The sequence below is a fragment of the Lontra canadensis genome, unplaced genomic scaffold (assembly GCF_010015895.1).
Source record: "Lontra canadensis isolate GAN:19392208 unplaced genomic scaffold, GSC_riverotter_1.0 scaffold12, whole genome shotgun sequence".
NCBI classification, from domain to species: Eukaryota; Metazoa; Chordata; class Mammalia; order Carnivora; family Mustelidae; genus Lontra; species Lontra canadensis.
In genome coordinates, this window is record NW_022631006.1 from 17027865 (window position 1) to 17051897 (window position 24033).

At 37.4% G+C, this 24033-nt stretch overlaps 1 protein-coding gene across 1 annotated transcript in view; it reads right to left on the minus strand.

The window, feature by feature from the left end:
- WDR76 (WD repeat domain 76) overlaps positions 1-24033 on the minus strand; it is a 61255-nt gene that overhangs the window by 15688 nt on the left and 21534 nt on the right. Inside the window, 5 exon segments of the mRNA XM_032856630.1 lie at positions 4363-4521; positions 17734-17887; positions 18760-18803; positions 18901-19002; positions 20436-20562. Coding sequence (XP_032712521.1) covers positions 4363-4521; positions 17734-17887; positions 18760-18803; positions 18901-19002; positions 20436-20562 — 586 coding nt within the window.

Consider the following 24033-nt stretch of genomic DNA (forward strand, 5'->3'; position numbering starts at 1 on the left):
TGGCAGTTACACAGGTACAGAAAATTTGCAAAACCTATAGAATCATACACTTAAAAGGACAAATTTTATTGTATAGAACTTACATCTCAATAAACTGGACTTTAAATATGTAAGTGGAGAAATCTAAGAACTCAATACTAAAAAGATAGATAACCCAATTAAAACTTAGGCAAAGAATCCAACATTTAGAGAAACCAATAGTTCTCTAAAGAAATAAAAATGGCCAATAAGCAGATGAAAAGACACTCAATCATTAATCATTAGGGAAATGAGGGTCAAAACCATAATGACATAAGACTTCATACTCACTAGGATGGCTATAGTCACCAACAGTAGTGTTGACAAGGATGTGGAAAAATTGGAATACTCATGTTTGTTCAGTATGTAAATGGTGAAGCCACTTTGGGAAACAGTTTGGTAGTTCCTCAAGATATTAAACACAGACTTATCATATGATCAAGCAACTCCACTTCTAGGTATATACCCAAGCGAAATCAAAGAATATGTTCACACAAAACTTGTACATCAAACAAACAAAAAAGCAAAAACAAAACAAAACAAAACTTGTACATCAATGTCCACAACATTATTTTCAATATTAAGAATAGAAACAATCCACAATGTTCATCAACTAATGAATGGGTGAGCAAAATGTGATATATCCATACAGTGAAATATTATTCAGCCATAAAAAGGAATGAAGTAATGACACATTCTACAACATGGATGAACTCTGAAAACATTGTTATGTAGAAGAATGCAGGCACAAAAGACTACAAATTGTGTGACTCCATTTATATGAAATGTCCGGAAAGTTATATACTGCCTGGGTGGCGCAGTTGGTTGAGAGGCTGACTCTTGATTTTGACTCAGATCATGATCTCAGGTTCCTGGGATTGAGTCCCGAGTTAGCACAGAGTCTATTTCAGGATTCTCTCTCTACTTTTGCCTCTGCCCCTCCCCCTGCTCACTTATGCACTCCCTCTCTAAATTTTTTTTTTTTTTTTTTTAATTTGAGAGAGAGAGACTGAGAAAACGAGTGGGAGGAGGGCAGTGGGAGAAGTAGACTCCCTGTGGAGCAGGGACCAGGGAGCCTGAAGCAGGACTCAATCCCAGGACCCTGGGAAAATAACCTGAGCTGAAGGCAGAAGCTTAACCAACTGAGCCACCCAGGAGCCCTCAAACAAATCAATCTTTAAAAAAGAAAAAAAGAAAAAGACAAACACACACCTAACATCACCCTCAATGGTGAAAAATTGAGTTTTTCCTCTAAAATCAGGAACAAGGCAAAGATGTGTACTCTCACCAGTTTTATTCTACATAGTACTGGAAGTCCTAGCACAATAGACAAAAAAGAAATAAAAGGCATCCAAATTGGTAAGGAAAACATTAACACTGTTACTGTCTGCAGATGTCATGATACTTCACATAGAAAACCCTGAGGACTTCACCAAAAAGCTTTCACAAGTAATAAATGAACTCAGGAAAGTTACAGGATACAAAATTAATATAAAGAAATATGTTGCATTTCCATACAACTCATAATAACAAAGTAGCAGAAAGAGAAACTAAGAAACAATTCCATTTACAACTGCACTAAAAAGGGGTGCCTGCCTGGGTGGCCCAGTTCGTTAAGTGTCCACCTCTGGGTTTTGGCTCAGGTCATGATCTCAGGGTCATGAGGTCAAGCCCCATGTCAGTCCCTGTGCTCAGTGGAGAGCCTGCTTGAGACTTCCTCTCCCTTTCCCTCCATCCTTACCTCCCATTCTCTCTCACTCTCAAATAAATAAATAAATCTTTAAAAAAAAAAAAACCTGTACCCTAAGAAATAGCTAGGAATAAATTTAACCAAGGACATAAAAGACCTGTACTCTGAAAACTATAAAATGATCAAAGAAACTGAAGATGAGGGGCGCCTGGGTGGCTCAGTGGGTTAAAGCCTCTGCCTTCGGCTCAGGTCATGATCTCAGGGTCCTGGGATTGAGCCCCGCATCGGGCTCTGCTCGGCAGGGAGCCTGCCTCCCCTTCTCTCTCTCTGCCTGCCTCTCTACCTGCTTGTGATCTCTCTCAAATAAATAAATAAAATCTTTAAAAAAAAAAACAAACTGAAGATGACACAAACAAATGGAAAGATATACCATAATCACAGATGGAAAGAACCAATACCATTAAAATGTCTGTACTACTCAAAGCAATCTAAAAATTCAATGCAATTATCTATTAACATACCAAAAGCATTTTTCACAGAGCTAGAACTAATAATCCTAAAATTTGTATGGAACCATAAAACCATCAAAATAAGCAAAGCAATCTTGAGAAAGAACAAAGATGGGAGTTATCACAATCTCAGATTTCAAGATACATTACAAAGTTGTAGTAATCAAAACAGTACAGTATTGGGACAACAGATCAGTGGAGCAGAACAGAGAGCCCAGAAATAAACCCATGCTTATATGGTCAATTAATCTAGGACAAAGAAGGCAAAAATATACAATGGGGAAGACAGTCTCTTCAATAAATGGTGCTGGGAAAACGATAGCTACATGAAAAAAATGAAACTGGACCACTTTCTGACACCATATACAAAGATAAACCTAAATGGCGGTGCTTAGCTATCTCAGTTGGTAAAGCATGATACTCTTAATTTTGGTGTCACGAGTTCAAGCCCCACATTAGGTGTAGAGTTTACTTTTAAAAATTAATTAATAAAAACTGAAAATGGATTAAAGACCTAAATGTAAAATCTGAAACCATACAACTCCTAAAAGAAAACACAGGCAATAATCTCTTTGACACCAGACTTAGCAACATTTTTCTAGGTATGTCTCCTAAGGAAAGGGAAACAAACACAAAAATAAACTATTAGGACTATATCAAAATAAGCACCTTTTGTACAGCAAAGGAAACCATTAAAAAAAAAATGAAAAGGCAACCTACCAAATGGGATAAGATATTTGCAAATAATATATTTGATAAGGGGTTAATATCCCTTATATATCTGGAACATATATAGAGAATGAATATATAAAGAACTTAACTCAATACCAAAAAACCTCCAAGTAATTCAATTAAAAAATGGGAAGAGGATACAGACATTTTTCCAAAGATACGGAGATAGCCAACAGACACATGAAATGATGCTCAACATCACTGACTATCAGGGAAATGCAAATCAAAATCACAATGAAATCTCACCTTATTCCTGTTAGAATGACTACTATCAAAAAGACAAGAAATAGCAAGTACTGGCAAAGATGTGAAGAAAAAGGAATGCCTATGCACTGTTGGTAGGAATGTAAATTAGTAGAGCCACCACAGAAACAGTACGCAGGTTCCTCAAAAAAACTAAAAATAGGAAAACTATATAATCCAGTAATTCTACTAGTATTTACCCAAAGAAAATGAAAACACTAACTCATAAAGATATATATACCCTTATGTTCACTACAGATGTCCACTGACAGATGAATGAATAAAGATGCTGGGGTGGGTGTGTGTGTGTGTGTGTGTGTGTGTGTGTATGCAATGGGATATTACTCAGCCATAAAAAAAAGAATGAGATCTTGCCATTTCTAACAACACACATGGACCTAGAGGACATTTTGCTAAGTGAAGTTAAGTGAGACAGAGAAAGACAAATAGCACTTATATGGAATCTAAAAAACAAATGAACAAAACCAAAAATAGCAGAAACAGACCATAAATAGAACAAACTGGTGGTTGCCAGAGGGATTCAGAGGGGTGGAGGAAGAATGGTCAAAATGAGTTAAGGGGAATGGCAGATACAGGCTTCTAGCAATGGAATGAATATGGGAATAAAAAAGGATAAAATGTACAGCACAGAGAATATATTCAATGGCAATGCAGTAGTAGCAACTGCATGGTGACAGATGGTAGCTACACTTGGCGGTGAGCACAGCATAATGTACAGAGTTGAATTACTATGTAGTACACCTGAAACTAATGAAACACTGTGTGTCAACTATACTTCAATAAAAAAGAGTAATACACAATAAAAACTTTTTACACAAATTTAAAAATAAGAGCAAACACTTATGTGTCTGGCTGCATTCTGACCACTTTATCTGCCTAAAGTCATTCAATCCTCATGACAACCCATGAGGTAGGTACTATTACTATACCATTTCACAACTAAGGAAATTGATGCAAAGAGGTTAAATAACTTCCAAGGTCACACAAGTAGTAACAGATGGTGCGATTCAAACTTAAGTAGTGTAATTCTAAAGTTCCTATTCTATACCACTTCACCCATTCTGATTGGTATGATAATCATTCATGTGGCATTTCATAAAGAATCCAGAATATCACCTCAAGTCAGTATGTAAATACATTAACATTTACCTCTTCAAAAATAGCCCTTGAAAAATCCCCACAGCGTAATGTGCCGTCATAGCTCAGTGACAGTATGTGAGCCGGATTGGCGGGTGAGAAGTAAATACCGCTAACTGGCTGAGTGTGGGGCTGGAAAACATAAACTCCATCTTCTTTAGATTGGTGAGTCTGTAAGAAAGTTGGGGGCAGGGAGAGAGACAAAAACTAGTGAAAAGTAGTAACACTTTCTGTCATTAAACTGTTTATATCTGTATTACATTCAATCTTTCCTTAGTCTGTAATTATACCCACCCTCTCATTCAGAAAGTCAGAACTAAAAACTTCCTATCATCACTAAATTACTTTTTTCTAATTTTCAATCCAACAATACTGTCACATTTAACAGTTTCCAGCTTTTTGAAACTAGCAAACTGGTTTCTTCATAATGCAGAAGGAAAAAAATTAGTTTACTATGACTTCAGTTCATGAAATCATCAGGAAATGAGAAATCTACTCTTTATTTCACATACAGCATAATTCCCTAATACTAAAAATACTAAAAAAAAAAAAAAATCAATACCATTACTACTTTGCTTCCTCAGCATGCTTCTATAAATCATTCTAACACAATTTTCATAAGTTATTTGGTCCTGACACAAAGTAATAATTTTAAAAATATTTTATCTCTGGGGCTTCTGATGCTTGATTTTAGCTCCATTTTCATGTCAGGGTCATGAGTGCAAGCCCCATGTTCTATCCCCTAAATACACCATTGCAATTGAAAATGTATATATTTCAATTCCACATTAATATTCTTACTACTTCTAGGGATTATCCTTTCCACAACTGGATTACCAATTCCTAAATCATCACTTCTCAGATCTGGATAAGCTATATATATATTTTTTTAAAGATTTTATTTATTTATTTGACAGAGAACACAAGTAGGCAGATAGGCAGGCAGAGAGAGAGAGGAAGCAGGCTCTCCGCTAAGCAGAGAGTCCGATGCGGGGCTCGATCCCAGGACCCTGAGATCATGACCTGAGCCGTAGGCAGAGGCTTTAACCCACTGAACCACCCAGGCGCCCCTAAGCTATATTCTTATGGCATATGTCATATTATGAATAAAACTATCATTTCCAAATCTGGCTTAATCTGCTCTGAAACACTTGAGCTGAAATACTTGAGCATCTTTCATTTTAAATTTAAACAATTTTTTAAAGGAAAGGAAGGGAAAAAATTATAATCATATTCACTCCTCCTTCCCAGAGTTAACCATTGTTAGTATCTTCACGTAATTGTGCATAGCATTTTTTAGAAAAACAAAAAACGCTCCATTGTTATAAAAAAAACTTAAATACAGAAATGTAGAAAGATATTAAAAATCACTCCAAATCCAAAATTAACTAAAATTATCACTAAAATACTGTTATTAGGGCGCCTGGGTGGCTCAGTGGGTTAAGCCGCTGCCTTCAGCTCAGGTCATGATCCCAGAGTCCTGGGATCGAGGCCCGCATCGGGCTCTCTGCACAGCGGGGAGCCTGCTTCCCTTCCTCTCTCTGCCTGCCTCTCTGCCTACTTGTGATCTCTGCCTGTCAAATAAATAAATAAAATCTTAAAAAAAATAAAAATAAAAATAAAAAATAAAAAATAAAAAATAAAAATAAAATACTGTTATTAATATAAATATCTTTGTATGTAATTACACAGATAGAATGACAAACAAATTAAGAAAAAAATAAGACCATGCTATACATGCCATTTTTAATAGGACTAAATATAACTACACTTCAAAATAATAAAAGAAAATCAGGCTGAATTTCTGAAGTTTGAGTACAGCTGACCCTTGTACAACATGCGGATTAGGCGCACCAGCTCACCATGCAGTTGAACCATGTATAATTTTGACTACGCAAAAACTTAACTGCTCATACCCTACTGTTGACCGACATCCTTAATAACATATGCAGTCAATTAACACGTTTTGTACGTTATGCATATTATATACTGTACTTCTGCAACAGAGAAAGCCGGAGAAAAGATTAAAATCATAAGGAAAAGAAAATATATTTACAGGACTGCATTGTTTTTCAATACTGTAAGTTTATGTCATCTGTTTACAAGATGAATCATCTGTCAGTACTTCTCAATACTGTCTTAGGGGCGCCTGGGTGGCTCAGTTGGTTAAGCAACTGCCTTCAGCTCAGGTTATGATCCTGGAGTCCCCAGATCGAGTCCCACATCAGGCTCCCTGCTCAGTGGGGAATCTGCTTCTCCCTCTGACCCCTCCCCTCTCATTCTCTCTCTCTAATATATAAATAAAATCTTAAAAAAAAAATACTGTCTTATAGGATACGAAACACTTCAGATAGTATACGTATTACTAACAAACATCAAAAATGAAAACATAGGGGTGCCTGGGTTGCTTAGCCGTTAAGCATCTGCCTTCAGCTCAGGTCATGATCCCAGAGTCCTGGGATGGAGCCCCACATGGTGCTCCTCCTCAATAGGAAGGCTGCTTCTCTCCCTCTCCCACTCCCCCTGCTTCTGTTCCTTCTCTCGCTGTCTCTGTCAAATAAATAAATAAAATCTTAAAAAAAAAAAAAGCAAACAAAATGTGAAATCCATATTTACTGCATTGATAATAAAGTGGCAATCGACTGCTTTATGATAGCCTAGTGTAATCAATACAGTAGCTTCAGAGTAGCATAGCCATACACAAATGAATGAACCCTTGTAAAATTCTGATGGTGTACGGTATTACAGTCATGTCACAATGCAGTACTGGAAACACTTTAAAAAAACAAACCACTTACCTATGTCGATAGGCTGATAGAGAGTATCTTCAATTACAAGAAAGAAAGGTATACTGTATGGTAATATCATTCTTTGAAAGCAAAATTATAAAACAGTAAGAAAGCTAACACATTATTAATTTTATATTAAATACTACTCACCTATGCCTATGTAAGGATAGACTATCCACTTTCATACCAGTTTTGCACATGATGCTCTACATAATGACTTAGGCAAGGAGGATGATAATGACAGAAATATGTCTCATATACTTCTTGCTGTACAGTTACTAGATTTTCACATGAAGACAGACACATATACAACAGATAAATTTGTTAACTGTACAGCAGGATGACTATTTACTAAATGCAATGGATCGACGTCATAAAGGTCTTTATCCTTGCTGTCTTTATGCTGAGTAGGCTGAGGATGAGGAGGAGCTGAGTGTTGCTGTCTCAGGGGTGACAGCAATAGAAGAGGTGGGAAGGTAGCTGAAGATGCAGGAGAGGTAGGCACACAGAGTGTAACTTTATGAAGTACATCATAATTTGTCTTTTCTTCATTTCTCTAAAAATGTTTCTATACATATAGTACCTATTCTTCTTCCACCATTTGCTTTAGTTACAGTGTCCATACCATAGAAGGGCCCACATCATTAAAGAAGTAGCTATCTTGAATACTCAAAATGCTTATGCCAGATTGTCAATTTTTTTTTTTAAACATAGAATGTATTATTTGTTTCAGGGGTACACATCTGTGAATCATCAGTCTTAAACAATTCACAGCACTCATCATACCACATACCCTCCCCAATGTCTACCACCCAGCCACACTATCCCTCCCCACCCCGCTTCAGCAGCCCTCAGTTTGTTTCCTGAGATTAAGAGTGTCAATTTGTTTTCTAACACTGCTTCATCATCTGGCACTGGTTCAGAAGTACCATCTCCACCAAGCACTCTTCTCTAAATTCCTCTGGTGGAGAATCTCTTGGTCCTTGAATTCCTCCAAGATCCATATCCTGAAACCCTTCACCCCCATCATTTTTGCCATAACCACAATCTCTTCCATGATTTCCTTGTCTCTGTTATAAATCCTGTGAAGTCATGTACAACATCTGGACACAGTTTTCTCTAGCAGGAATGTATTCTGTTCAGGCTTGATTGCTTTCATGGCTTTTTCTATAACAACAATGGTATCTTCAATGGTGTTATCTTTCCAGACTTTCATGTTTTCTCTACAGGGCATCTCTTCCATGGCCTTGATAACCTTTTCTATAGAGCACCATGTGTTATGAGCCTTAAACGTCCTTAATGACCCCCTGATCTAGAGGCTGAATTAGAGACACCATATTTGGGAGCAACACTTTCATGCCTTTGGTGTTGAACTCATGGAGTTCTGGGTAGCCAGGGACATTGTCCAGTATCAGAAGAAATTTAAAAGGCAGTCCCTTACTGACAAAGTACTTCCTGATGTCAGAGAAAAAGCACTGATGAATCCAATCCAGAAAAGTGCTAGTTTCCAGGACTTCCTGTTGTACAGCCAAAAGACGGGCAGCTGGTGTTTATCTTTTCCCTTGGAGGTCAGGGATTAGCAGCTTTACAGATGAGGGCAGTCCTGACCATGAACCCAACTGTATTTATGCAGAAGAGTTAATCTATTCCTTCCTGCCTTCAAACCTGGTGCTCACCTCTCTTCCTTACTAATAAATGTCCTTTGTGGCATTTTTTTTTACCCAATGCACTTTCCTCTGAATTAGAAACCTGCTCAGGCAGATACCCTTTCTTAGTAATTTTCTTAATGGTGTCTGAGAACTTGTCTGCACTCTTGGGTCAGCAGAAGCTGCTTCTCCTGTTATCCTGACATATTTTTAAACCAAACTTCTAAAAATTATCAAACCATCCTTTGCCGGCATTAAATTCTCCAGCTTTAGATCTTTCACCTTTCATTTGTTTTGTCATATGATGACTTTAATTTTTCTCAAATCGTATTAGTCTACAGGTATGTCTTCCTTGGAGCAATCCTATACCCACATAAAAGCCACATCTTCAATATGAAATAAAAAGGTATTTTGCTGGGGCGCCTGGGTGGCTCAGTGGGTTAAAGCCTCTACTTTTGGCTCAGGTCATGATCCCAGAGTCCTGGGATCGAGCCCCGAATCGGGCTCTCTGCTCAGCAGGGAGCCTGCTTCTTCCTCTCTCTCTGCCTGCTTGTGATCTCTCTGTCAAATAAATACATAAAATCTTTAAAAAAAAAAAAAAGGTATTTTGCAAAAAGCACAAGGCTTTCCACACCTGCTAGAGAAGCTGTAGCAACGATTTTACAATTTTTTTTTTTTTTTACAATAGTCCTTCTGCTAGATTCATTTATCCTGAAATGCCAGGCAACTGCTACTACAGACCTCAATTTATAGTATTTATCAAGCAATTCCAACTCTTTTCTGTACTGTCCTGAATTTTCTGTTTCTTGGAAGCACTTTCTCGCATCACTAGTGGCACCATATGAGTTCTATGGTGTTATTCAAGGTGTACAGTATTGCACTGAGCACAATGAAAAATATGCAAGAACCCTGAAAGATCACTTTTTCTGCGATACAGTTTATTGGAGATAAACCATTCACACAGAGATGACTGGTGTTTCAAGGAAATACTTGCCATAATTAAGCTCACCATGGTAACAAAAGAAGAGCTAAGAGATTTTTATAGTACTATAACTATTAGTTTTATGCAGTTATGATTTAATACTGTATCTTTATTACATTTCTTTTAACTATGATGGTGCCACATAGGATCTGTGTTTGTTGAAGATTTGGAAAAATGTTTACTTTTTATAAAATAGGCTTGCATATATTTTATGATAGTAAATGAAAAAATAGTATCTACATGTATTTTATGCATTCATGACCCGCCTAACTTTTTCTTTATTTTTTCAGTATTTCTAAACTACATGGTTCATCTACAAGTTTTTTCAAATTGTTACAAATCTCCAAAAAATTTTCCTATATATTTACTGAAAAAAAAAATCCATGTATAAGTAGGCCCACCAAGTTTAAACCATGTTACAGGTCAACAGTATTTGTAACTTTATCAAGCAATATCCCCTAAAAAGTATAAAACAAAATGAGTTGTAGTCGTAGTCATTATCCTTATTTTTTAACTATGTCTCAATTTTAGACATTTTCTATTGAATGACAGCATTATTTTTTTTTTATTTTTACCAATCTACCCTATCTCCATCTCTATATTTTGTTAATTATTATTTGTATTTTGTCCAGGTTGATAACATTCCCATCCAGTTCCATAAACATTGTTTATGTAGCCATTTTACATGAGTCCTGCATTGGAAGGGATTCAATGCCCATCACCAATTCTTTTGTCAAGCTTCTTCATTCCATAATTTTTAATTCTGATTTACTCTTAACTGGCTGAGATTTGCTCTCAAGCAGTTTTTTTTCCCACATGAGCTCACATGTCTTCAATTTCTTGAGTTTTTTCACATTTGAGAATACCTACCAGCTGCCTTTAATTAGAGATGTATCTTGGACTAAATATTCTGGGCCACACTTACTTCCCTCGGAACTTCACAGATATTACATGAAATACTATTGTAGAAAACAGAAACGCCGGGTTCCTTCCCTTGAATACAATTTATTTTCTCTGCCTAAAGAATTCTTTATCCTCTAAGTTCCAAGATTTCCTAGACCATGGTATACATATTCAATCTGCCATTCCAATCGGTCTTTTCAGAAGAATTCTCTTTGAATATATTTTCTGTTCCACTGTTGGGTTATCTTTGACTGTCTTCCCTTAACTTACTGGGTTGTCTGTGTTTGAGATTACCCCAAGTCTTTAATGTCTATAATTTAGTTTTCAGCAATGTCTATTGTGTTCCTTGCTTTTGTTTATTAGTTTCACTAATCTTCAATTTGTTTCATTAGTTCTGCAATCTCCTTTTCCATCTCATTCTTGTTTTATCACCTTATCTTTGAGTATTATTTTACCAAATAATGTTGTTATTAACTTGCTCCACAGCAGCACTGTCCAAAAGAACTTTCTGAGATAAGAAAAATGTTGTATGTGTGCACTATCAATGTAATATCCACTAGCTTTATGTGGCTATATGCACTTAAAAAGTGCCCTGTGCAACTGAAGAACTAAATTTTCCTTAATTTAAATGTCTTTTTTTTCCCAAAAAAAATTATTTATTTATTTATTTATTTGAGAGATTGGGGGGCACATGAGCAGGTGGGGGAGGGGCAGAGGGAGAGAGACAAGCAGACACTCCACTGCGCAGGAAGCCTGATGCAGGGCTCGATCCCAGGACCCCAGATCATGACTGACTGAGCCACCTAGGTGCCCCATGAATGTCAACAGTCTCTTAGAACCAGTAGCTACTATACTGAACATTAGAGTTCTACAGTCCGGAACTGCAAATAATTTCCTTTCTTTCCTTGGGTTATGTTTCTCTTCTAGGCCTGTCTTTGCATGCCAGGTTCTTCAGGCCAGGGGAAAAGCATGCCAAGGACCTTACTAGGCAGGGGAAAGCCTACCTGATACATTTAAGGACCTTCTTCTGTTATTCTTGCAACAGTGTTTGCCTAGTTGCCAAATTGTTCCTTTTAATTTCCATTATGCTTGAATTGCTCTGTCCATGTTAGATGCTCTGATATATGTTGACTCTTCCTCCCAGTATCTGACATCAGTTCATTTTTTTCCTCAGAAAAAGATAAGCTTTTCTGTAGCCAAGGAGCAGGAGGAGGGAAGTAGATAGGTGGGTTTCAGCTGAAATAGCAAGCAGTATTTGTTGGAGTTCCTACACTACGAGATTCTATTCAGTATTTTGTATCAGGATTTATACCACCTACTTGGCTGGTTTGTGGGGAAGGAGGTGGCTTAACCACTCCCGAAGACCAAGAAAATTTCCCTATAGAGAATTAGTCCTACTGTTCACTTTTCCCACTTCCCCTCTTTTCCCCCTTTTCCCCTCAGCAGCCATTTCCCTATTCCTCACTCAAAAGAGGAAAAATCTAAAAAATCTACTCAATGTACCTCTCTTCAGTTTTGAGACACAGGTGAAAATCCTCAGGATTTGGTCAATTCACCAATACGGAATTCAGTTGTAGGACAAGGTAGAAGCTAAACCATGCTGTGGCACCCCCAACTCCAGCTGAGCTAAAGTAGTACACTGCATTAGTGCTCTAAGAGTTTTTTGGTGTTTTGTTTTGTTTTATTTACTGATTTGACTGCTTTTTGCTCATTCTATGGAAATTCCAATTGTCCATTTTAATTAGAATATACCTGATTCTGTGTGGCTCAGTGGGTTAAAGCCTCTGCCTTCAGCTGGGTGGCTGGGTGGCTAAGTGGGTTAAAGCCTCTGCCTTCGGCTCAGGTCATGATCCCAGGGTTCTGGGGTCGAGCCCCGCATCAGGCTCTCTGCTAAGCAGAGAGCCTGCTTCCCCACCTCTCTCTGCCTGTCTCTCTACTTGTGATCTCTGTCAAATAAATAAATAAAATCTTTAAAAATAATAATAATAATATACCAGGTTAACAGAGCTTCTAGAGGCACCTGGTTCAGTCAGTGGAGCATGCAACTCGTGGTCTTAGGGCTGTGAATTCAAGTACTACATTAGATATGAAGATTACTTAAAAATAAAATCTTAGGGGAAAAAAAGAGTACTTCTTACTACTTTAAATCTAATTGAATCCAAGACCAGTTTGTTTTGAGCAGGTCATGATCCCAGGGTCCTGGGACCGAGCCCCACATTGGGCTCCCTGCTCGGCAGGAGGTCTGCTTCTCCTTCTCCCACTTCCCCCTGCTTATGTTCCCTCTCTCGCTGTTTCTCTGTCAAATAAATAAACAAAAAATCTTTAAAAAAAAAAAAAAAAGTATGGTAATTCTAAAAGAGGAGATGGGGCCTTGGCCCAACATAATCCCTCTTGTTCATTCCTTTGCTGTCTATACTCTAGCCACACAAACATTCTTTCAGTTCCTTAAATGTATCAGGTAGGCCTTCCCCTGCCTAGCAAGGTCCGTGACATGCTCTTCCCCTGGCCTGAAATACCCTTTCCCCTTTCTTTACTTGGTCTACACCTTAGCTTTCAAATCTCATCTCAGTTCCTCAAGGAAGCTTGCCCTAATCCTCTAAATTAGGCCAGCCCCCGTCATATGTTTTCATTTACACTACTTTTCCTTCAGGCCATTAATCACAGTATATAATTCACTCCACTTATCAAATATGTAATTACATATTTGGCCATTATTTCATTAATGCTGTTTTGGCCACTAAATTCTAAACACCAAGAGGGCAGAGACAGTCTTTGCTCACAAATGTTTAACAGCTGGGAAATCATGAGAATATTACTAAACACAAAATAATAAATGTGGAATGAACAAAGGAATGAATGGGAAAATGGGTGACTTAATAAAGGATAACAACTTTTGATTCTAGGTGACACTAGGAACCTGACAGAAAGTTAAGAGGAAAAACTGAGGGAGTGTCAAGGCAGTTCAATAGGGGAAATGATAATCTTCTCAACAAATGACAACTGGGGGATGCCTGGGTGGCTCAGTTGCTTAAGTGTCTCTCTTTGGCTCAGGTCATGATCCCAGGGTCCTGGGATTGAGTCCTGTATTGGGCTCCTTGCTCAGGAGGGAGCCGGCTTCTCCCTCTGCCTGCTGTTCGCCCTGCTTGTGCGCTCTCTGACAAATAAATAAATAAATCTTTTTTTTAAATGACAACTGGATATTCATATACAAAAAAATAAATTTGGGCTCTTGTCTCACTCCATATTTAAAAATTACTCAAGATGAATCAGCAAACTAAATGTAAAAGGAAAACTATAAAATTTTCAGGACAAAAAAAACCAGAAAAGGCTCTTAAAAGCTTGGTGCCAGGGGCACCTGGGTGGCTCAGTTGGTTAAGCAACTGCCTTTGGCTCAGGTCATGATCTCAACATTCTAGGATGGAGCCCCTCACTGGGGTCCATGCTCAGCAGAGAGCCTGCTTCTCCCCCTCCCTATGCTGCTCCCCTACTTGTGCTCTCTCTAATAAATAAAAATAAAATCTTAAAAAAAAAAAAAAAAAAGCTTGGGACTAGACAAAGATTTTTAAAATATAACACCAAAAGCACAATCCATTAAAAAATTTTGATAAACTGGATGTCATCAAAATTCAGAACTTCAGCACTTCAAAAGACAGCATTAAGGGGAAAAAAAGACAGCATTAAGAAAATAAAGAAAATTCAAAGACTAGAAGAAGTATTTCCAAAACATATCTAAGAAAGAATCTGTATCTAGAATTTACAAACTCTTCTGATTCAATAAGAAGACAAACAACCTAATTAAAAATTGATTAAAGATATGAATAGCTATTTTACCAAAGATATTCAAACAGCATGAAAAGACGCTGAACATTGTTAGTCATTAGGGAAATACAAATCAAAACCACAATGAGATACCATTTCACACCCACCAGAAAGGCTATACTCTAAAAGACAGACAATAATATATACTGGTGAGCATGTGGAGAAATTAGAACCCTCATATGTTGCTGGTGGGAATAGTAAATGAAGCAATCATTTTAGAATGCAGTTTGGCAGTTCCTCAAAATGTTAACGAATTATCATTAAGACCCAGCAATTCTACCCCTAGGTATCTTCCCAAGAGAAATAACACATATCCAAACAAAAATGTGTACACCGATGTTTTTAGTAGCATTATTCAGAATGGCCAAAAAGTAGAAACAATCTAAATATCTATTAAGTGATAAAATGGATCAACAAAATGTGGTATACAATGGAATACTATTCAACAATTTAAAAAGAATGAAATATTGATATATACTAAAACATAAATGAACCTTGAAAACATTACGAGAAAGAAGTTAACATAAAAGACCACATACTGTATGATTCTATTTATATGACATGTCCAAAAATGGCAAATATATGGAGATCTGCCTGGGAACAAGAGTAATTAATTGGGGAATTAAATCTAAATAGCCGAGGAACATTTAGGAATGATGAAAATGTTCTGAAACTAGAGTATGAATAGTTACACAACTCAGTAATAAACGTACTAAAAATCATTGAGTTGTATATTCAAAATGTGAATTTTATAATAGGTAATTATGTAAATCAAGTAAATTTTTTTCAAAGATTTATTTGACACAAGTAGGCAGAGCAGCAGGCACAGGGAGAGAGAGAAGCAGGCTCCCCAACCAGCAGGGAGCCTGACTCGGGCTGGATCCCAGGACCCTGGGATCATGACCTGAGCCAAAGGCAGCCACTTAACCAACTGATTCCAAGTTAATTTTTTTTTTTTAAAACTAGAGGAACTGGGGGATGAGCACAGGACAGCAGAAGTTTTGCATTTAAGACTTACTCAAGCTATTAACATGATAGCCAAGTATCCGGGACAATTAGAAAGTTGAGAGAGATGCCAGACTACAGAGATTTAGTAATACAGATTTTGGAGCCACCAGGAAAGACATGACAAAGGGACTTTTACACATGTCTTCAACTCTGTACAAATCAATCTACCCTGAAAAGATTTTCCCTTGACTATGCTAATTTTCTATTTTTCCTTTTCAGAGTTCTTCAACCACTGATTTTTATCCATTGCTTTCATTTCTTCCACTACCCTATTCTTTTTTATTCTATCAAAGTCTGTGTTCCTTCCTTATCTCATTGTTGAAGCTATTCTCTCAACTAATGGTACCCCAATTTCAAAACCAGTGGCCTTTTCTCTACTCCCATTCTTTTTAACTTACCTGCAAGAAGGCTGGTCAAACTCCGACCCCTGAAACTCGTCTCTTAGCTTGTACTACCTTATACTATTTTTAGTCCTCTTCCCACTTCTCTATTTATTTTATTTACCAAATACTTTTACCTCCCAACCTCACTCACTTTATCAAACTAAGGAAGAACCTATGCTCCAAAAACAAGAGAGAATTTGGTATTTATTTCTTTCTTCTTCTCACAAAATCTGTTTATTAACCCTAACCAGCTTCAAGTTACCATAGTATATTCATCTCCATTAATTGTCCTTACAGTATTTTTCAGGTCTTTGTCCTACTTTGCCAATAAGAAAATAAATTCAAGAACATTAACTTGGGGGCGCCTGGGTGGCTCAGTGGGTTAAGCCGCTGCCTTCAGCTCAGGTCATGATCTCAGGGTCCTGGGATCGAGTCCCGCATCGGGCTCTCTGCTCAACAGGGAGCCTGCTTCCCTTCCTCTCTCTCTGCCTGCCTCTCTGCCTACTTGTGATCTCTGTCTGTCAAATAAATAAATAAAATCTTAAAAAAAAAAAAAAAAAAAAAGAACATTAACTTGGCTTTTCTCAATTTTGTAACCACCAAAATCAATCCATGGAAAATTATACGGACAATGAATGGAATTCAGCGTCTGTTTGTAACTCATAAAAAATGAATGGGATTATCCTTTTTTTTTTTTTTAAGATTTATTTATTTATTTATTTGACAGACAGAGATTACAAGCAGGCAGAGAGAGAGAGGAGGAAGCAGGCTCCCTCTGAGCAGAGACCCCGATGCGGGGCTCGATCCCAGAACCCTGGGATCATGACCTGAGCCGAAGGCAGAGGCTTTAACCCACTGAGCCACCAGGCGCCCCTGAATGGGATTATCCTAAGCAGATCCCTAGGAAGATACTTTTCCCAGTCTGAAAACTTTATTTATTTTTAGATTTTTTTAAAAAGATTTTATTTATTTATTTGAGAGAGTGAGCAAGAGAGAGAGAAAGAACAGAGGGAGAGGGAGAGTCTGCTGAGCACGGAGCCTGATGTGGTGATTCGATCCCAGTACTACAGGATCATGACCTGAGCCAAAGGCAGATGCTTATTGACTGAGCCACCCAGGTGCCCCAGAAACTTTAAAAATAATTAGAGGGATGGAGCGCCTGGGTGGATCAGTGGGTTAAGCCTCTGCCTTTGGCTCAGGTCATCATCTCAGGGTCCTGGGATCGAGCCCCACATCAGGCTCTCTGCTCAGCAGGGAGCCTGCTTTCCCCTCTCTCTCTGCCTCTCTGCCTACTTGTGGTATCTCTCTCTCTCTCTCACTCCCCTCCCCGGCCCCATCAAATAAATAAATAAAACTTTAAAAAAAAAAATAGAGGGTGCCTGGGTGGATCAGTCAGTTAAGCATCTGCCTTCAGTTCAGGTCATGATCCCAGGGTCCTGGGATCGAGTCCCACCTCTGGCTCCCTGTGCAGCGGGGAGTCTGCTTCTCCCTCTGCCCCTCCCCCATGCCCATGCTCGCCTGCTCTCGTGCTCTCTCTCACAAACATAAATAAAAATATTATAAATAAATAAATATAAACACAATCAGAAAACTAAGAATTTTGTGTGATCTTTTCATATTTACATTTAAAGGTATAACCGTTTCCTGGCAATTATTCTCAGATGACTAATAATATTGAAATAAAAAATATTTAAGTTCTAGAAAGCCAACAAAAATTTCTCAATTTCTAAAATCTGGAATCACAAAGTACAAAACTATAAATCTCAAGTAACATCTATAAAACACATGGCTGTAGGCCATTCTCCTATAGACTATTTCAGTCAAACTTTATTACTTTCAAAAAATTAACTTACCAAATCCCAAAGTCCAACTTGCCCAGATTTGGCCCCAGCTGCCACCAAAGTTCTAATTTCTGATGGGTGGAGAGCCACAGAAAATATTGCACCTCTGGTGACTTTATGAACAGTATCTTCATTAATGACCATGCCACTTAAATTGGCTTTATAGCTGAGGAAAAGATGTTAAATTTTAGAAGTAAAACCAATCAGTAGTCAAAGTAACTAAAAGATGACTCAAAAAATAAAAGAGACACAGTTAGTGAAAACAGTCAACCTCCTAACAATCAAGGAAATCAAATTAAAGAATGGGATACTATTTTTCACTTACAAAAGGTAGCAGGCTGCAGTTAAAACATACATTCACTAACAGTGCTAGTGGCGAGTAAATTCATATGAGATTTTTAGAAGAAAAAGATTTTAGAAAACAATTCAGTAATGTATACTAAAGCCAGAAAAATGTCCATTAATACTTGAGTCATTAATCTCACTTCTGGAATCTATCCTAAAGAATTAACCCATATGTGTACATATATATATGTATATATGTACACATATAACTAAATACGCAACTAACCACACAAAACTAAACTGAATATAATTCCAAATACCAACAAAGTCAGAAAAAGTTAAGTAAATGAAATAGTATGCAATTAATCAATAAATTTAAAGACTCTAATAACATAATAATGTTTTATAACTATAATATTAATGAAATGCATAATGCAAATTTATATATACACTATAATAAACTAAAAATGTACGTGGATTCACTCATTTATTAAATAATGAGTGAACATATATTATGTACCAGGCACCATTTGGTTACTGAGACAAAATCCCAGCATTTAGGAAACTCATATCATAGCAGTATTGCATATGGCAATAATTGGAAGAAAATATACAAAAACAACAAATGCTAGGATAGAAATATTATAGGTAATCATTTCACCTCATTTTCAAAACTTCTTGTAATGGTATATAATCTTTATAATTTAAAGACTGTAGAAAATATAAGTCAAAGGCATGGGATTTTTAACTCACCTTTTAATGTTAACTAACTCCTTCTCAGTATTCTTAATACTTGTCTAAAACAATGAAAAAGACCAAAGTACTAAGTTAATATATGTACTGAAATTTCCTTAACAGATAATTCTAAAAGCTGTAAGCCCTCCCAAGTGATACCTTGCTCACTTCTGCCCAAGTCTGTAAAAATCTTTTAAATAGTTCACTGTCATCATCTTGATTTTCAGGAGTCATTTCTAAAGGCCCAGGAGGTAACAAAGGCTGTTATAAAAAAATAAGAAAATAAAGACTAAAATGAGAAAATGGGTTGATTATTGCTCTGCCCTAGAATGTAAGTTTTTTAGTACATTACTTTCAGTACCAACATAGGTGACACATCATTAGCATTCAAAAACAGTTGTTCAGTGAATGATTGCCAGGTGTATCCTGTAAACTAAGAACATATATTACCCTACTTAATCCTCATAACAATCCAGTGAATGAGATACCACATTTTAGAAAGATCTTTTTTTTTATTTAATTTTATTTATTTATTTGACAGACAGAGATCACAAGTAGGCAGAGAAGCAGGCAGAGAGAGAGGAGGAAGCAGGCTCCCTGCTGAGCAGAGAGTCCGATGTGGGGCTCCATCCCAGGATCCTGAGATCATGACCCGTAACCGAAGGCAGAGGCTTAACCCACTGAGCCACCCAGGTGCCTCAGATACCACATTTTAAAGAGATAATAATGAAACTTAGAGAAGTTACCTTGTCAAAAGTTACAATGCCAAGAACAAGAGTTGCTAGGAATGGATTCAGATTGGTTCAACTGCATTACTCAGAGTAAAGTTATTATTTTATGCCAGTGTTTTTTTAAATCACAGGTTGTAACCCATGCATCGTGAAATCATTTCAATGTATTATAACCAGCAATGTTTTAATGAAAAGCAAAGAATAGAAAATACAAAAAGTACATCACATGCAGTAAGTATTAAGTATCATTTCACAAGTGTTGCTTCAGTTGTGTGGCATTAATGAGTTCAATGTAAATATATCTACCATGGGTGGAGGCTTCAGAAATACTGGAAAGCTACTCTTCCCAAGCACCTTAATTTGCAATTAGCTCCCAAAGCACCAATCTAATTAGTGTTACCTTCTAAAGTATAATTAAGCACTTAGATAAAAGTATTAAAAACAGTGGGTGCACTTGAATAAAAAAAAAACATTAAAATATTTAGACAATAAACTTGGTAAGTAAAACTCTTTCTATTCACTGATAGTACAAAGTTATACTACAGCAAGGGACCATCACCATTATCACATATTATGGATTATTAATAACATTAATACTACCATTTATTGCTTACTTACTAAGCCCTTAACACAGTATACAGAACTTTACAGATACTGTTTCATTTAACTCCCACAAATCCTCTTTGAAATTTCTATACTGTTGCCACTTTAAATATGGGGAAACTGGGGCTCAGAAAGGTTAAGTAATTTACCCATAATTCCATAGCATGTAAGCCTGCAAAAATACAGAATTCAAACTAGTCTTTATGATTTTGAAATCTTACTCATTAAACAAGAATCAGTCAAGTATGTACTTAATGAAGTACCTATTAAAGAAATTTAATGACCTTTAAAATCTAGTTTCAAACATTTCAAATTTTTCAGTATTTTATTGAGTGATATATTGTTTTTGCACTTTCTTACATTTTCATCTGCAATTACTGTCGGCTGGGCTGGGGGTGCTGGTAATGACACTCCTGAAGGATCTACTTTTAATAATCTCATTGACCTTCTACATCCAGTCCCATTTTCTCTCTTCTTCGGCTTTTTCCTAAAGGAGTGAGGGAAAAAAATTCAAGTTATAAAACAGTGATCTGTATTTGTTAATATTAAGGAGATAACTTCCAGGAATGTATCTCATAGATATACTCACACATTACAAAAATATACGTACATGACTACACTGATTCTAACTGGACATTTATGCTTCCATGCTTTTAAATAAAATCCTAAATGTTCACCATGGAGAGGTGAGAGGTGTTAAAAGAAATCATGGTATACATCTCTAACAGAATAACATGCAAACATAAGAAGAATGAAATAGACCTTTGCACACTGATATGACATGAACTCTAAGATATATGAAGGAAAAACAAGGTCCAGTACATGCTGAATATGCTTCCATTTTTTTAAGAGAAAGGTTTGCACACACATGTATTTGTACATACTAAGATTAGCTATTAAAGAATATACATGAAACTACTAACAGTGGTTTCTTCTAGGGAGAAGGCCTAGAGAACTAAGGTCTAAAATGGAACAGAGATTTAAATGTTCCTTTGCATTTCCTTCCATATAGTTTACTTTTTTAAAATCATAGACGTACCCTACTTCTTTTGTGCACTATTTTTTCATTTTAAAAAAGTAGTTCAGGGGCGCCTGGGTGGCTCAGTGGGTTAAAGCCTCTGCCTTCGGCTCAGGTCGTGATCCCGGGGTCCTGGGATTGAGCCCCACATCGGGTTCTCTGCTCAGCAGGGAGCCTGCTTCCTCTCTCTCTCTCTCTCTGCCTGCCTCTCTGCCTACTTGTGATCTGTCAAATAAATAAAATCTTTAAAAAAAAAAAAAGTAGTTCAGAACTTCCAGTTTCCAGTTCCACAAATAAGGAACTTGAAATTCACCACCCTGTCTTTTCAAGTAAAAAGGTAAACAGATTAAAAAATCAGTAACTCTTCTAGGATCCTTAAGAGAAGCAAGGACACAGTGCAAATTGCTTTCTGTCCTCAATACTGGAGAGACAGACAAATATAAGGAGTCATGGCTTACTGGAACAGAAAGTCAAGAACAAAAACCACAATGGGAACCAACGCCAAGGCAGGAAAACCTGAACTGTACTGACCAGATGCTGGAGACTCAGCATGGACAAGTTAAAAACTCCAGAGTGGTCCACACAAAAACCTGCACATGGGTATATATAATAGCTTTATTCATAACTGTCAAAACTGGGAAACAGCCAAGATGTCCTCAACTGAACAGATAAATAAAGTACGGTACATCCGAACAATGGAATATTATTCAGCATTAAAAAGAAACAGGCTATCAAGCCATAAAAAGACATGGAGAAAACTTAAATGTCTATTACAAAGAGAAGGAAGTAAATCTGGAAAGGCTACATACTGTATGATTGCAAATACATGGCCTCCTATTAAAGGCAAACCAATGGAGACAAGAAAGATAACTGCCACAGTTGAGGGTGGTAAGTTGATGAACAGAGAGAACACAGAGGATTTTTAGGGTGGTTAAAGTACTCTATATATTATAATGATGGATATATGTCATTATACATTTGTACAAACCCATACAACACACAACACCAAGAATGAACTCTAAGGCAAACTATGGACTTTGGATGATTATGATGCATTAGTGTAGATTCATCCTTGGTAATTAATGTACACTCCACTGAGTGGTACTGATAATGGGGAAGGTTATGCATGTTTTGGGGGCAGAGGAATATACAGGAAATCTCTGTAGCCTCCTCTCAATTTTGCTGTGTAACTGAAACTGCTCTAAAAAATGTCTTTTTAAAAAAATAAACCCTCAAGGGGGACTCAGCCCTAGTATTTTGTGAGATTTACATCCAGAAACTCAACTAGGTCTTCAGTAAATATCAGAGAAAAATCCCCTCATGCTTCCCACAGGGAAGGGGAAAAGAAACAGGGAGGGGGAAAAGAACCATTTTGAAATACACTAGAGCACTATATTCTTCTTAACAAGGCCTGCCCTCAGGAGAACACCAGAGCCTAATCTGCTAGGGTATTATCAGAGTTTAACCTCAGAGAAAGGAAATACCCAACTCCAGCCCATTCTTACCCTCCTCTCCCACCTAACAGGGGAGGAAAGAAAATAAAACACCATGAAGTTCACAGCCCAGAAACAAAGGCTCCCTAAAAGACTGAGACTTGGGTGCCTGGGTGGCTCAGTGGTTAAAGCCTCTGCCTTCGGCTCAGGTCATGATCTCAGGATCCTGGGATTGAGTCCCACATCGGGCTCTCTGCTCAGCAGGGAGCCTGCCTCCTCCTCCTCTCTCTCTGCCTGCCTCTCTGCCTACTTGTGATCTGTCTGTCAAATAAATAAACAAAAAATCTTAAAAAAAAAAAAAAAAAAAAGACTGAGACCTAATCACAGGACTATAGAACAGCTTTCTCTCCCCTTCCACACATTACTAAAGGCCTATTTACAACAGTTCCTTTTTCCTAGTACATCATGTCCAGCTATCAAGAAAAAATTACAAGGCACAATGAAAGACAAACAACACAATTTAAAGAGAGCAAGCTTCTGGGGGCAGGCACCTGGGTGGCTCAGTCGTTAAGTGTCTGCTTTCCGCTCAGGTCATGATCCCAGGGTCCTGAGATCAAACCCCACATCGGGCTCCCTGCTCAGCAGGAAGCCTGCTTCTCCCTTTCCCACTACTCCAGCTTGTGTTCCCTCTCTCACCGTGTCTCTCTCTGTCAAATAAATAAATATAATTTTTTAAAAATCTACTTTAGGGGCGCCTGAACGGCTCAGTGAGTTAAAGCCTCTGCCTTCGGCTCAGGTCATGATCCCAGGGTCCTGGGATTGAGCCCCGCATCGGGCTCTCTGCTCAGCAGAGAGCCTGCTTCCTCCTCTCTCTGCCTGCCTCCCTGCCTACTTGTGATCTCTGTCAAATAAATAAATAAAATCTTTAAAAAAAAAATCTACTTTAAGTATAAAGACACATAAAGATTAAAAATAAATGAATGGATAAAAAATAGACCATGCTAAGACAAATGGAAAGAAAGCAGGAGTGACTATATTAATTTCAGACAGAACAGACTTCATAGCAAAGAAAGTTATCAGAGATAAAGAAAGGCATTACATAATGATAAAGGTCCAATTCTCCAAGACAGCATAACATAATGCACCTAACAACAGAAAATCAAACTATGTAAGGCAAAAACTAATAGAATTCCAAAAAGAAATAGGTGCCTCTACTATCTTAGTTGGAGACTTAAACACTCCCCTGTTACAAATGGAGAGATCCAGCAGGCAGCAAATCAGCAAAGGCACAGATGAACTTGACATATACCATCCATAAACTAGATAAAACAAACATCTACAGACCAGTTCATTCAAAAACAGAATACAAATCTTTAAAAAAAAAATTCTTAAAAAGAAAAGGGGGGTGGGTGCCTGGGTGGCTCAGTGAGTTAAGCATCAGCCTTCTGCTCAGGTCATGGTCCCAGAGTCCTGGGATGGAGCCTACATCAGGCTCCCTGCTCCATGG